The sequence below is a fragment of the Mytilus edulis genome, chromosome 13 (assembly GCF_963676685.1).
Source record: "Mytilus edulis chromosome 13, xbMytEdul2.2, whole genome shotgun sequence".
NCBI lineage: Eukaryota > Metazoa > Mollusca > Bivalvia > Mytilida > Mytilidae > Mytilus > Mytilus edulis.
In genome coordinates, this window is record NC_092356.1 from 303,152 (window position 1) to 319,977 (window position 16,826).

At 34.0% G+C, this 16,826-nt stretch overlaps 1 protein-coding gene across 5 annotated transcripts; it reads right to left on the reverse strand.

The window, feature by feature from the left end:
- Positions 1-822: 822 nt before the first annotated feature.
- LOC139502251 (uncharacterized) lies at positions 823-16,526 on the reverse strand. Of its 5 annotated transcripts, XM_071291680.1 has the most exons (11): positions 16,398-16,524; positions 16,303-16,355; positions 14,281-14,414; positions 12,919-13,036; positions 12,221-12,326; positions 7,228-7,443; positions 5,128-5,234; positions 3,713-3,821; positions 3,094-3,202; positions 1,421-1,507; positions 823-987 (listed from the first exon to the last, which is right to left on the reverse strand). In XM_071291680.1, the coding sequence occupies exons 1-11, from the start codon at positions 16,407-16,409 to the stop codon at positions 857-859; spliced, it is 1,182 nt and encodes a 393-aa protein (XP_071147781.1). In that variant the 5' UTR covers positions 16,410-16,524; the 3' UTR covers positions 823-856. The 5 variants fall into 5 exon arrangements, with proteins under 5 accessions (XP_071147781.1, XP_071147780.1, XP_071147783.1 ...); XM_071291679.1 differs by having other exon boundaries at positions 16,303-16,522; XM_071291682.1 differs by lacking the exon at positions 12,919-13,036 and having other exon boundaries at positions 16,398-16,503.
- Positions 16,527-16,826: the final 300 nt, after the last annotated feature.

Consider the following 16,826-nt stretch of genomic DNA (forward strand, 5'->3'; position numbering starts at 1 on the left):
TAGTAACAATGGTCAAACTTTTATGAATTTAAACCTGTTATGTCTTCAAATTGGTAATTTATATACCATGTTTATCAAATGTTATTAATTAAATTCATTTTCCCTTTCTAATTCCTTAAATTGTCAATGCTTACCGCCTAGACTACGCTCATAGGGAAATACCCCAAAATGGTACCCCAAGGGGGAAATTCCAAACACTTTTTTTTAATAATGTTTGTTTCATATTTTTATTATTTTTTTATTTTTTTATCGATTTCAGTATAAAAACAATATACGTATAGTGTCTTGAAATATGAAATTTATTTGTATTCGGCACGAAACGGGAAAATGCTCGGTAGAACCTCGCATTTTCCCGTTTCTAAGCCTCATACAAATAAATTTCATATTTCAAGACACTATACGTATATTGTCTAATTATACTGTACAGGTTTAACTTATATCATTTGATGATATTTTTCAACCTCATTAAAAAGTAAAATCACAAAAATACTGAACTCCGAGGAAAATTCATAAAGGAAAGTCCCCAATCAAATGGCAAAATCAAATAACAAAACACATCAAACGATAAATGGACAACAACTGTCATATTCCTGACTTGGTACAGGCGTTTTCAAATGTAGAAAATGGTTGATTGAACCTGGTTGTATAGCGCTAAACCTCTCACTTGTATGAAAGTTGTTGTAAATGAAGTTCAGGTTTTCGGTTGCGGGGTTTTCTCGCTGTGTTGAAGCCCCGTTGATGGCCTTGTGCTCTTTGGTACGGTTGTTGTCTCTTCGACACATTCCCCATTTCCGGTCTCAATTGCATGTCAAATATAATAAATTCTAGTTGTACATAAACTTTATTCCCCTAAAGACTAAGGAGTTAAATCTAATGATTCTGGGTTGGTAAATATTCCCCATCTCTTCTTTCCTATATAATATTTCCTGTACCATCCAAAGCCTACTGTCCTGGCTAGAAGCCATAGTTTACATTTTACACTGACATCTGAAAAATAATAACATTAACAAGTTTTAATTGTGAAATAAGAGTACAATCATAATTACAATTTGTCTGTATAAGAGATGGCCACGTTCTCTACAAGTTAAGAACCTAATGATTCCGCACGTGGGTATACATGTAGTTGAGAGGCAAACTTTCAGTCATCTTCAAATATCCTCATTTTCCAGTGGCAGTGCTATTTTTGCAGATCTTCATCCCGGACAACCTCTATATATATATATATATGTATATGTGTTATTTGAGTCCATATCTTCTCCATATATTCCTTGTTAATTTGTGCTCGTCCTGAACATGCATGAATTATTTGCCACTTCACACAAACAGAAATAATGAACAAATAAAAAGCTCAATAGTTTGCTTCGAACGAAAATTAAAAAAACAAATGTTTAAAAAAAAATGAATTAAGGTTTATCCATACCTTGCTTCTCTTTAATAACTCCATGTTCATTTACTTTGTAACTTGAAGATAATATGTGTTTACAGTTAGAGGAAGAGAAAATCCGTCCTATAAATAAATCTTATATTAGAACCAGTAAATATATCATTTCGATACTATCTCTTGCATAGCAAAACGGTTAACTATTATATTCATGAGTTGCGTCGGATAGAAATCGACTTAAAACATGCAAATAAATATCAAAATATATGTTAACTAATTTTGTGGGTTGACAAAAATCTCTATACACAGTCTGTAGCTGTTTGAAAATTGATGCAATGTACAAATACCCTCAAATCAGACCAACATCCATCTTTAATTTTGTAGTTCAAATTGAATGTCACAAAATCAATCAAAGTATTAGCAATGGACATGTACATGCGTGCACTTACATTAGGCCGATTTCTATCTGACGCAGCTCATAGAGTGTATGTAAAATTATTACAGGCAGCATACACAAATTATTACAGGCAGCATACACAAATTATTACAGGCAGTATACACACATTATTACAGGCAGTATATACACATTATTACAGGCAGTATACACACATTATTACAGGCAGTATACACACATTATTACAGGCAGTATACACACATTATTACAGGCAGTATACACAAATTATTACAGGAGGCAGTATACACACATTATTACAGGCAGTATACACAAATTATTACAGGCAGTATACACAAATTATTACAGGAAGTATACACAAATTGTTACAGGCAGTATACACACATTATAACAGGCAGTATACACACATTATAACAGGCAGTATACACACATTATTACAGGCAGTATACACACATTATTACAGGCAGTATAGGTAGTAAACACAAATTATTACAGGCAGTATAAAATTGAGAATGGAAATGGGGAATGCGTCAAAGAGACAACAACCCGACCAAATAAAAAACAACAGCAGAGGGTCACCAACAGGTCTTCAATGTAGCGAGAAATTCCCGCACCCGGAGGCGTCCTTCAGCTGGCCCCTAAACAAATATATACTAGTCCAGTGATAATGAACGCCATACTAATTTCCAAATTGTACACAAGAAACTAAAATTAAAATAATACAAGACTAACAAAGGCCAGAGGCTCCTGACTTGGGACAGGCGCAAAAATGCGGCGGGGTTAAACATGTTTGTGAGATCTCAACCCTCCCCCTATACCTCTAACCAATGTAGAAAAGTATACACACATTATTACAGGCAGTATACACAAATTATCGACGATCTCCTGATTGCTGCTCCACATTGACTCAGCTGCTAGCTGGATAAGTCTGATGGTAAAAACCAAGTACAAAACGGAAGGGATCCAGCTTAGAGAACAACCATTTAACTTCAAGGGGAATGTGTTGTGGTTGCTTTGATTTTAATCTGAGTCAGAACGTTTCGGCGAAAAGCACTTTTTCTTTTTATAGTTTTTCGACGCTATCAATCACATTTTAACACTTTTAAAGGTATGGGGAAAATCTTGATTCAGAATTTTTTGTTCATAATTGACCACACTTTTTTTCTTCATCATGTTGAGGTCCCCCTTTCTTTCTCTTGAAATTAAATTGGCGCTCACTTACATAGATACACACTGAAATTAGAGATGAACAAACTAAAATTAGTCTTGTATGACATTACAGTTGAATTAAATTGCTTACCATAGCTAGAGTTCAGGAATATAATTTCAATTTCATCGTCACTTCTGAGTTTACGATGTAAAATGGTGGGTTGAAGATGAAACAAGTATCCCCAATTTGTAAATGTCGTCTGCAAGATTGAACAAGGTAAAATTAAGAGTTAGACGCCATTACATTATACGAATAATTCAAAACCTCAAAGCATGCAAATAATGGGTTTTCTGACATCCTAACATATATTTGATTCGACGTTTATAAGTACGTTAATTGAGATACGGTATACCCAGTAGTGTTGCATATGTCCATCCGTTCAAAAAGTCCTTGTGGTTTTGTTCATTTTCAAGTAAAGAGATGTTTGGTTAACGTCTTAATGTTATTATTAAAAAAAAAATAAAAAAAGAAATAAAAAAAATACTAAAAATAAGTTTTCCTTGAATATTATCTTCTTAAACTTCATCAAAGGCTATAAGACAGTCAAATTTATATTATGTGGAATCATTTTTTTTGAAAGGGCCTAAACAGAACACTTTAATCCGTCTCGGGTCAATTTTCTATTGGACAATGATTGATACTTATTGGAAACAGAAACAAATCATTACTACTTATAAAATAAACCAATGAAAATAATTCAGATTCTTACCGTGGATTTTATGACAGGAAATTTGTATATATCGCTGTAATATTTGTAGATGTTATCTGATATATCTCCTTTCCAATATGAATTGAGTGTGTTTTCTACTATCTCGTGTCTACAAAATATCGGACAAGACACTATATTAAGTTGTGTAGGTTACTATTAGTTACATAGAGTGCTAGTAACATAATACGGTATATATGGGGTCAGTAAATACCATATGGAATTTACTAACCCCATATATATACCGTTTTACGTCACTAACAGGCTTTATATATATGTAACGAATTTTTCTTAGTAAACTAGTGACCCGGTTATCAAAATAAGCAAGTCTTCAATACTGTTAGCATGAAGAAACTACTTCCGTAAATCCTACAAAAACAGATGCCAACAATAACATCTTGTTAGGTTTAAATGTGTTTTATGAATTTATTTCAATCTTAATCATCAATTTCTTTGTCTGTTTAAACCTTTAAGATGTTTTCTAAGTACCGTTTTCGTTTTTAAAAATGACGTAACATCACTACTATTAACCGTGTGTGAAATAAGCCCCTCCTCCCTTCTAACCTAATATGGAATATAAAGGGACGTAACACCACTACTAACCGTGTATGAAATAAGCCCCGCCTCCCTACTAAGCTAATATGAAATATGTCGGTCTCCACGCTCACGCTTTTAACCAATCACATTCCTAGAAATGTATTTATATAGGAGATAAGATAAATATTTATCCTGCAATACACAAATAAACTTTTGATTTCTTGACAGCTACCACCAGTTCTTGTACAAATCAAGTGCCCATTGCCTTGCTTAACTTTTGAGGAAACTGCAATATTATTAAGATTGCTTAACTAAGGCTAATTCAGATAATTTTAGAGCTCTCTCTGCTGTCCGCATTTAATTAACAATTTGTATTCGGTAAAAAGTTCGCAAGAGCTTATGTTTGAATTGTTAACTTTATGTACGTGTACCAAATCAAAATAAAACTTTCGTATTTATATTCGTTTCGAAACGTACCATAGTAATACATTCTAGATACATGTATATATGATATTAAAGAAAAAATAAAATACGAGACTAACAAAGGTCAGAGGCTCCTGACTTAAGACAAGTGTAAATATACGAGAGGATCAAACAGGATTTGTGATATTTCAACCCCCTTTTCCTCTAGCGAATGTAGAATAAACAAACACACAGCAATACACGCAGTAAAACCAAGTTTAATCTTTTTAATGACTTTTATAGAGATATTGCAAACTATTCACTTTTTTAATCTCTTTAAAGCTTTCTGCGCTCTTTATTTGCATTCATAATCAAAGCTATTGTAATAATACAGCATATAACCTTGACTCATACTGTTCATGCATAGTTACTGTATCATTTCAACATTAATAGTATATATAAAAAGACTTGATATTTACTTGCTGTCTAATTTGCAGGTGCACAATATAGTTTTTAAGTTGATATGGATACTGTTCATTTGATCCTTCGTTCTTCTTAGAATCTGTTCCTGTATAATGTTAGCGAGCTGAAAAGGGGAAACGTGTATAACTCACATGTAAACTATCATTTAGTTGAAATCAAAAACTCAATTAATCACGATTAACTTACTATTTGATTGAATTTCTGCTTCTTTTTTTAAAGAATCTGCAGAGTTGCGAAGAATGTAGTGATTTCATGGTCACAATTATGCATGTTGCATTGTATTATATTTCGATTCCTTATTCAGAGTGAGCGGATCGAGCCATTGGTGTATGTGAATGTAATGCGAACGCATGATACTTTATAATTCCTCCGTGGTAATTAGTTTCAAATTTCACTACCCCAGCGTTACAAACTTTTTCTTTATTTTTTTCCCGGTGTATGTATCCCTCCGCGGTTTGTTGAGTTTCCAATAAATGGATTTAGGCTCGCGATATTTTGGGCATTTGGATTACACATTTCGCAGAGAAATGTTATGATCAACAATGGTAAGTGTACCGAAAATAACGTAGAAATAAAACCTCACAATGTGTATACAAACCCCGATAGTCTGTACGAACCTTCGATATTTCACCATATAACAAGACCCGATAGTCTGTACGAACCTTTGATATTTCACCATATAACAATGTGTATACAATACCCGATAGTCTGTACGAACCTTCGATATTTCACCATATAACAATGTGTATACAATACCCGATAGTCTGTACGAACCTTTGATATTTCACCATATAACAATGTGTATACAATACCCGATAGTCTGTATGAACCTTCGATATTTCACCATATAACAATGTGTATACAATACCCGATAGTCTGTACGAACCTTTGATATTTCACCATATAACAATGTGTATACAATACCCGATAGTCTGTATGAACCTTTGATATTTCACCACATAACAATGTGTCGAAAACCCTATACTCGATATGAACGTTCGATATTTTTCACCAGCTCACAATGTGTAGAAAACCAGATACTGTGGATTCGTTATTAATCGTTGGATACCTAATTTCGTGTATTTCGTGGGTACAGATGAAGCTTGAAATAAAATAGTCAACGAATTACATATTTTCTATAGGCTTATATACACCCAATGGCAAAACCACGAAATTTAATATCCACGAGCATGTAAGTTAACACAAATCTACAGTTAATGTAGTAGTTACAAACCTTCGATATTTCCCCCTAGCAACATTTTGTAATTAAGGATTATGACTGCAATATTTTTTTCTGTCTTTGAAGAAATAACATAAAAAAATTGGTGCACACTGATGAATAACGCGCGTAGCGGGTTATTTAACAGTGTACACCACATTTTTATGTTATTTCGAATAGACAGAAAAAATATTACAGTCATTTCTTATAATTTAATTTTAAATTCAATTTCAAACCGTAGAAAAAACATGAAAAAACGTTGATGACGTCACGGTCACATGACTAAATTATGTATATGGGCTGATCCAAAATAACGTCAGCCAATCAGAAGACGCGTTACATCCAAAATTAAATTATTCATATGTAGCAACCTATACGAACCTTCGATATTTAACTACTTACATTGTAACCTTGTGTAAAACAACACCCGATAGTCTATTCAAATCTTTGATACTTTACCTCCTCACCATGTTTTAAAAACCCGATAGTCGATATTAACCTTCGATATTTCACAAAACCACCATGTTTAGAAAACCCGAAAGTCTATATTAACCTTCGATATTTCACAAAACCACCATGTTTAGAAAACTCGATAGTCTATACGAACCTTCGATATTTCACAAAACCACCATGTTTAGAAAACCCGATAGTCGATATTAACCTTCGATATTTCACAAAACCACCATGTTTAGAAAACCCGAAAGTCTATATTAACCTTCGATATTTCACAAAACCACCATGTTTAGAAAACTCGATAGTCTATACGAACCTTCGATATTTCACAAAACCACCATGTTTAGAAAACCCGATAGTCGATATTAACCTTCGATATTTCACAAAACCACCATGTTTAGAAAACTCGATAGTCTATACGAACCTTCGATATTTCACCTCCTAACTCTTCAAACTCCGACATGACTTTCTCCATTTTCTTCAATTCTTTGCTGTCTTTTGATTTCAAGGTTTGTAATTTTTTGGCAAGAAATCTTTCTTCTACTACTTTGTATACGTTTAATCCGGGCTCTTTATTTTTTTCGAGATTACGTGTACTTCCCTCGCATAAGCCCAAATCCCTCCGTACAGCTCCAAATTTCTATCATATATAAATAGAAAATAAGTATTTATCAGTTCAATAGTTTTATTCTATTCTATTCATACATTTAACGTTTTTCCCGGCCCCAATACCAATCAAAATTATTAGGCAAAAGTTATCATTACTACATTTGTAATATTATTATGTCATCTTTTTACATTAACAATACACCTCTTATAAACCCTTTCAGATATTTCACAAAAGATATACTAAGTACAATGTAGGTAATTTGTGGATCATTGTCATGTCAGTATCTGCTTGTAGTCCTCTGTTAATTTGTGGATCATTGTCATTTTCATTATTTCCTTCTGTTGCTTATTCTAACAAAAGACTCGAATTTATTTTTTACCTATATTTACTCTGCATTCTGCTGTGTTTTTTTTTTTCTGTTTTCATTCTCTATTCAACATATACATGTATAACTGTATGATGAGGGCAAACTTTAAATATAAGCAACATATTCCGATATTACATGTATAAGTATACGTATCGAGCAAAGGAAGGCGTCACAAATTCGTGAAACAAATTGAAAGAAATAAAAACAAAGTAAAAATAAAGCAATATCAGCGAGTAAAGACAGAAAAAGAATTATCGAAAATAAAGATCAATTTGGTGATACATAAGAAATAAAGGATATGGTGCATCAATCCATTACAAAAAATCAGCTGATGCACAGTCAACACAAAAACAAATAAGTCATGATTAATCCTTTTTACTATTAATTACTAGTATATGTTGCGACGTATAATGGTGAACAGAAGTTTTGGGAAAAGATCAGTATGTATAATGGTAAAGGGACACTTATCACTTTGGCACACAGAAGTTTTGGGAAAAGATCAGTATGTATAACTGTAACGGACACTTACAACTTTGGCACACAGAAGTTTTGGGAAAAGAACAGTATGTATAACGGTAAACGAACACTTACCACTTTGGCACACAGAAGTTTTGGGAAAAGATCAGTATGTATAACGGTAAACGAACACTTACCACTTTGGCACACAGAAGTTTTGGGAAAAGATCAGTATGTATAATGGTAAACGGACACTTACCACTTTGGCACACAGAAGTTTTGGGAAAAGATCAGTATGTATAACGGTAAACGAACACTTACCACTTTGGCACACAGAAGTTTTGGGAAAAGATCAGTATGTATAACGGTAAACGAACACTTACCACTTTGGCACACAGAAGTTTTGGGAAAAGATCAGTATGTATAATGGTAAACGGACACTTACCACTTTGGCACACAGAAGTTTTGGGAAAAGATCGGTATGTATAACGGTAAACGGATACTTACCACTTAAGCACACAGAAATGTTGGGAAAAGATCAGTATGTATAACGGTAAACTGACACTTACCACTTTGGGACACAGAAGTTTTGGGAAAAGATCAGTTTGTATAACGGTAATCGAACACTTACCACTTTGGCACACAGAAGTTTTGGGAAAAGATCAGTATGTATAACGGTAAACGGACACTTACCACTTTGGCACACAAGAGGTTTTGGGAAAAGATCAGTATGTATAACGGTAATCGAACACTTACCACTTTGACACACAGAAGTTTTTGGAAAAGATCAGTATGTTTAACGGTAAACGAACACTTACCACTTTGGCACACAGAAGTTTTGGGAAAAGATCAGTATGTATAATTGTAAACGGACACTTACCACTTTGGCACACAGAAGTTTTGGGAAAATATCGGTATGTATAACGGTAAACGGACACTTACCACTTTGGCACACTGAAGTTTTGGGAAAAGATCAGTATGTATAATGGTAAACGGACACTTACCACTTTGGCACACAGAAGTTTTGGGAAAAGATCGGTATGTATAACGGTAAACGGATACTTACCACTTTAGCACACAGAAATGTTGGGAAAAGATCAGTATGTATAACGGTAAACTGACACTTACCACTTTGGCACACAGAAGTTTTGGGAAAAGATCAGTATGTATAACGGTAATCGAACACTTACCACTTTGGCACACAGAAGTTTTGGGAAAAGATCAGTATGTATAACGGTAAACGGACACTTACCACTTTGGCACACAAGAGGTTTTGGGAAAGGATCAGTATGTATAACGGTAATCGAACACTTACCACTTTGACACACAGAAGTTTTTGGAAAAGATCAGTATGTATAGCGGTAAACTGACACTTACTACTTTGGCACACAGAAGTTTTGGGAAAAGATCAGTATGTATAACGGTATACACTTACCACTTTGGCACACAGAAGTTTTGGGAAAAGATCAGTATGTATAACGGTAAACGGACACTTACCACTTTGGCACACAGAAGTTTTGGAAAAAGATCAGTATGTATAACGGTAAACACTTACCACTTTGGCACACAGAAGTTTTGGGAAAAGATCAGTATGTATAACGGTATACACTTACCACTTTGGCACACAGAAGTTTTGGGAAAAGATCAGTATGTATAACGGTAAACGGAAACTTACCACTTTGGCACACAGGAGTTTTGGGAAAAGATCAGTATGTATAACGGTATACACTTACCACTTTGGCACACAGAAGTTTTGGGAAAAGATCAGTATGTATAACGGTATACACTTACCACTTTGGCACACAGAGGTTTTGGGAAAAGATCAGTATGTATAACGGTATACACTTACCACTTTGGCACACAGAAGTTTTGGGAAAAGATCAGTATGTATAACGGTAAACAGACACTTACCACTTTGACACAGAGAAGTTTTGGGAAAAAATCAGTATGTATAACGGTATACACTTACCACTTTGGCACACAGAAGTTTTGGGAAAAGATCACCACTTTGACACAGAGAAGTTTTGGGAAAAAATCAGTATGTATAACGGTATACACTTACCACTTTGGCACACAGAAGTTTTGGGAAAAGATCAGTATGTATAACGGTAAACGGACACTCACCACTTTGGCACACAGAAGTTTTGGGAAAAGATCAGTATGTATAACGGTAAACGGACACTTACCACTTTGGCACACAGAAGTTTTGAGAAAAGATCAGTATGAATAATGGTAAACGGACACTTACCACTTTGGCACACAGACGTTTTGGGAAAAGATCAGTATGTATAACGGTAAACGGACACTTACCACTTTAGCACATAGAAGTTTTTGGAAAAGATCAGTATGTATAGCGGTAAACTGACACTTACCACTTTGGCACACAGAAGTTTTGTGAAAAGATCAGTATGTATAACGGTAACCTAACACTTACCACTTTGGCACACAGAAGTTTTGGGAAAAGATCAGTATGTATAATGGTAAACGAACACTTACCACTTTGGCACACAGAAGTTTTGGGAAAAGATCAGTATGTATAACGGTAAACGGACACTTACCACTTTGGCACACAGAAGTTTTGGGAAAAGATCAGTATGTATAATGGTAAATGGACACTTACCACTTTGGCACACAGAATTTTTGGGAAAAGATCAGTATGTATAACGGTAAACGGACACTTACCACTTTTGCACACAGAAGTTTTGGGAGAAGATCAGTATGTATAGCGGTAAACTGACACTTACCACTTTGGCACACAGAAGTTTTGTGAAAAGTTCAGTATGAATAATGGTAAACGGACACTAACCACTTTGGCACACAGAAGTTTTGGGAAAAGATCAGTATGTATAACGATAAACGGACACTTACCACTTTGGCACACAGATTTTTTGGGAAAAGATCAGTATGTATAGCGGTAAACTGACACTTACCACTTTGGCACACAGAAGTTTTGTGAAAAGATCAGTATGTATAACGGTAAACTGACACTTACCACTTTGGCACACAGAAGTTTTGGGAAAAGATCAGTATGTATAACGAAAAACGGACACTTACCACTTTGGCACACAGAAGTTTTGGGAAAAGATCAGTATGTATAGCGGTAAACTGACACTTACCACTTTGGCACACAGAAGTTTTGTGAAAAGATCAGTATGTATAACGGTAACCTAACACTTACCACTTTGGCACACAGAAGTTTTGGGAAAAGATCAGTATGTATAATGGTAAACGAACACTTACCACTTTGGCACACAGAAGTTTTGGGAAAAGATCAGTATGTATAACGGTAAATGGACACTTACCACTTTGGCACACAGAAGTTTTGGGAAAAGATCAGTATGTATAATGGTAAATGGACACTTACCACTTTGGCACACAGAATTTTTGGGAAAAGATCAGTATGTATAACGGTAAACGAACACTTACCACTTTTGCACACAGAAGTTTTGGGAGAAGATCAGTATGTATAGCGGTAAACTGACACTTACCACTTTGGCACACAGAAGTTTTGTGAAAAGTTCAGTATGAATAATGGTAAACGGACACTAACCACTTTGGCACACAGAAGTTTTGGGAAAAGATCAGTATGTATAACGATAAACGGACACTTACCACTTTGGCACACAGAATTTTTGGGAAAAGATCAGTATGTATAGCGGTAAACTGACACTTACCACTTTGGCACACAGAAGTTTTGTGAAAAGATCAGTATGTATAACGGTAAACTGACACTTACCACTTTGGCACACAGAAGTTTTGGGAAAAGATCAGTATGTATAACGAAAAACGGACACTTACCACTTTGGCACACAGAAGTTTTGGGAAAAGATCAGTATGTATAGCGGTAAACTGACACTGACCACTTTGGCACACAGAAGTTTTGTGAAAAGATCAGTATGTATAACGGTAAACTGACACTTACCACTTTGGCACACAGAAGTTTTGGGAAAAGATCAGTATGTATAACGGTAAACGGACACTTACCACTTTGGCACACAGAAGTTTTGGGAAAAGATCAGTATGGTTGTTTATCAATTTCAGTAGGTTCGATTTATTCTTGTTCTGACCATGGAGAAATGTTCCTTCAAACCTTCAAAAAGGTATAAATTTATGTTTAATAGTAAATGATTTTCGTGAATTTTGGTTTTAACAATTGTGTAAACAAAATAACGAATATTGATTTTTAAAAAATTGCTGTTAAGAAACATTGACAATCATTTTGTAAGAAATCATCTTAATTTACTAGGTTTTTATATACTTCTAGTATGAGAACGCAAAATCCGAGAGTTATATTTTGATTATATTGGATGGAGTTAGAACATGATTGAAATGCACGTGCAAACCCTAACCTGAAAGTACTTTAAGATTAGTTAAGTGTATCTTGAAATGTGTTTCTATCATTCCTTATATCTATATATGTTATACTAGTAGATCATTTGATTTCACAGTTTTGTCTGTGTGGATGGTCTTTTAAATGAACCTTGAAATGTGATAAGATAAAGTTTTAGACTAAATATCAATTATATATATAATTACAAAAAAAAAAGTTCTACAAATAAATCTTGCTTGGGTTGATTTGAATATCGTAATGATTGAAGAGTGGGGTAAAAATACAAATACGTCATTATTGCATTCTGTTAATATAACCAAGCCTTTAAATGGATGTATATGTATAAACTTACGACGATTTTTTCTGTTGTTGAGGTTTACACAAATGAACACCTTCCATTTCAATATTTAAATGAACAGCGCATGCTACGTCACATAAACAGGAAATAATATCTATAATCTCAGGAATTCCTAGAATGAACAGAGCATGTCACGTCACATAAACAGGAAATAATGTTTATACTCTCAGGAATTCCTAGAATGAACAGAGCATGCTATGTCACATAAACAGGAAATAATGTCTATAATCTCAGGAATTCCTTGAATGATCAGAGCATTTCACGTCACATAAACAGGAAATAATATCTTTAATCTCAGGAACTTCTAGAATGAACAGAGCTTGCTACGTCACATAAACAGGAAATAATATCTATAATATCAGGAACTCCTAGAATGAACAGAGCATGATGCTACGTCACATAAACAGGAAATAATATCTATAATCTCAGGAATTCCTAGAATGAACAGAGCATGTCACGTCACATAAACAGGAAATAATGTCTATAATCTCAGGAATTCCTACAATGATCAGAGCATATCACGTCACATAAACAGGAAATAATATCTATAATCTCAGGAATTCCTACAATGAACAGAGCATTTCACGTCACATAAACAGGAAATAATGTCTATAATCTCAGGAAATCCTAGAATAAACAGAGCATGCTACGTCACATAAACAGGAGATAATACCTATAATCTCAGGAATTCCTAGAATGAAAAGAGCATGTCACGTCACTTAAACAGGAGATAATATCTATAGTCTCAGGAATTCCTGGAATGAACAGAGCATGCTACGTCACATAAACAGGAAATAACATCTATAATCTCAGGAATTCCTAGAATGAACAGAGCATGCTACGTCACTTAAACAGGAAATAATATCTATAATCTCAGGAATTCCTGGAATGAACAGATAATGCTACTTCACATAAACATAAATGGTATGCTGGCAACCATACGGCCTTCAACAATGAGGAAAAAACATACCGTTTAACAAGCTATAAAAAGCCTCGACATGAAAAATATGAAACAAGACAATTGAGACAACCATTGTTCCGGGGTACCTTCGATCACTTTCATATTTTCGGGCGTTCGTATTGCTCTGTTTTTATGGTTACAATGTTGGGTTTGTGTACTACTGTTTGTCTGTCTTTTTCCTTTTCTACCCATGTGGTTGTCAGTTTATTTTCAACTTATAATATAGGAAGATAGTTTGAATGTCCCTATCTTTCGCCTTTCTTTTATATCTTATAAACAAGTGGCGGATAGAGAATGTGCCCTTAATGATTGAATGCTAAATAGTTATTAGAGTAAATTAGTTTTCTAAGAATATAAAAACTATTTACATGCACGAAAAATACTATTTTACATACGTGATTCTCTCAGCCGTTTCTTCATACCAGACATATCTTTCAACACAAACAATGACAAGGGAAGACCACGAAGATGACGAGGTTGTGTTACATGTTCTAATAGAAGTCGAGTATACCATTCTATTATATCAATGCTGAAATAATGTGAGTGATAATTTATGTATTTAGTCAAATGTTTGTACGAAAAACGACTCCGTGTACTTCAGAATGTATACGAACTTTGAGGTGACTTTTGTTTCTTTTTTTCATTGGGTTTCTATCTCATTGGCCTCAGATCTTTCATTAGTTATACCCAATATATATAGCTGCATATAAGTTAGTCATTTATACAAACTCGGGAATTTCGCCAATAGTTGTCATTTCTCTGATCTTCATCGTTTTTTTTCTACATATATTGAATGTACATCTTTTTTGGTTTATTGGCCTTCTTGGCAATGTCTTGTCTCGTAAAAAGCAGACATCACATTATTTTCATTGAGTGATTTTCATTTTCTTGTTTTTAAGTGATAAAGCCTCTTAAAAGCAGACTAATTACTTTTACCATAAATCATATGTATACCTGTTCCATGGTCCTTCTTTTTTTAAATAAAAAAGAAAAAAATGTAGAGACTTAGAATTCGATTATCTTATAAATGATCCAATCCTGTATGCATGTTTGTATAAATGGCCCTGATATGGACAGTCTAAAAAAATCCAATAGGAACTAAAAACAGGAGGAAACTTGCAGTTAAACAAAATTGTAGAATAATAAACCAACAAAATCCTATTCCAAATATAACTGAAGTACAAGACATGTCAGTACAGACAGAGCCTGTTGCTCTTTCAAGTTTAAGTGACATAGAGGAGGTAAGGCTTGTAGTGCAGGCTGCAATAAAAAAAATGTATCTTGACTTTGACATTGATGGTGGAGATGAGGATGATGATGAACAAAATGAAAATGATATATAACAACATGTTTTAATTGAATCAAATAAATCAGATTGATATAATTATATTTGTATTTAATTACTCAATACAGGGACAATGAGAAAAATTACTAAGTAACTTAAACTACAAAGAACTTTACTTATTGAAAATACCAAAGTGTTAAGCATGATACATGTAACTTTTATCCCTCAAAATACAAGAGTAGATTTTTTTATTGTCAGTGGAGATAAGCCATGTATTTCTCATTGATTCTCATAAAAATATTAATTAGAATGTAAATTTTTATACTGTTACACATAAAAAACATCTTAGTCAAAATGCAAATATGGTATGATGTATGGGTGCAGCCTATGATAAATTATAATACTTATTCATGAAATATAATAATATTTTTTCTTGTGACAGACACAGTCAGTGTCTTGCAGGAAAAGACACTGAACCAAGAGGATTGAAATTTATGATTTAGTCCTTGTACTACACATTTTCGAAACTTTTTTATGCTTTCTTATAACTCACCAAAGCTACACCATTGAAAAAAATGCCAACATTACAAGTTATTTTGGATTAATTTGATCTATCACCTATTCCTTAAAACCCATGAGCTTCCGGGGGACGTTGCCCCCCTGAAACCTCCACGTGGCTTCGCCTTCGACCTGGCCGGGGGCCTGAGCGGCACCCGGACCCCGCGCTTGCTCTGCTACATATCAACTTCAATCAGTTATTTCAAAACTTATTGAAAACCCTGAGTACTAAACAGGAGTAAAAATCTTTTTACGGTTATCCTTTTATATAAGATATGTCCTCATGTACTGACATGATTGATAACAAACCTTTCTAAAATTGTCCGTTTATATTTTTTTCACATTATAAAGAAACTAATTTTTCCAAAATTCAAAGCTTACATTATTACATTATTAGGCTAATAGAAGCATACAAAACATTGTGTAAGTTTTATAGAAAGGTTACACATGGCAATTACACTCTATTTATTTTGTATGACCGAAAGTCTTTTCTGGATCTACTTTTATCACAGTACATGTATAAACAACTAATCGGGTCATAAAAGCTAACAATGATGTAATACAATGTACTTACAGATCAAATTCCTTTTTAATTTGATAGAGATCAGGAATAAGAACATTGTCCAGAGTACAGAACATTGTGTTTGTGTCTTGTCTGTCGCTCTACACAGTATAGAACATTGTGTTTGTGTCTTGTCTCTCGCTCTACACCTACATTACATGGCTGCTTTCTCTGTCCTGTTGTGTTGTCTGTTTCTAACGTTGTTGGCACGGGACACAGTCAAACGTAGTAAACGAGTTCACTGTGACGTTGTGTTTTTTATAAAGCAAAGAGTAAATTGAAGAAGAAATCAGGGGTAGCCAAACTATCTAGAAAAGTTGTCGTGTTGTTTCTTCGTTTACATGGTTTAGATTTGAACAATTAATACCAATTGAAGTTTTACTTCTAGTGCATAACAACACTGCGGTGCAGCCTTCGTTTCCTAAAAAAATCTAAATTAACGTCAGCTTATTCTTTTTATTGCTACTTCTTAGTTGAGTGGTATTTTTTATTGTTTAAAATTTTGTGTATTTATGTTAAATTCTTTACATCGATTT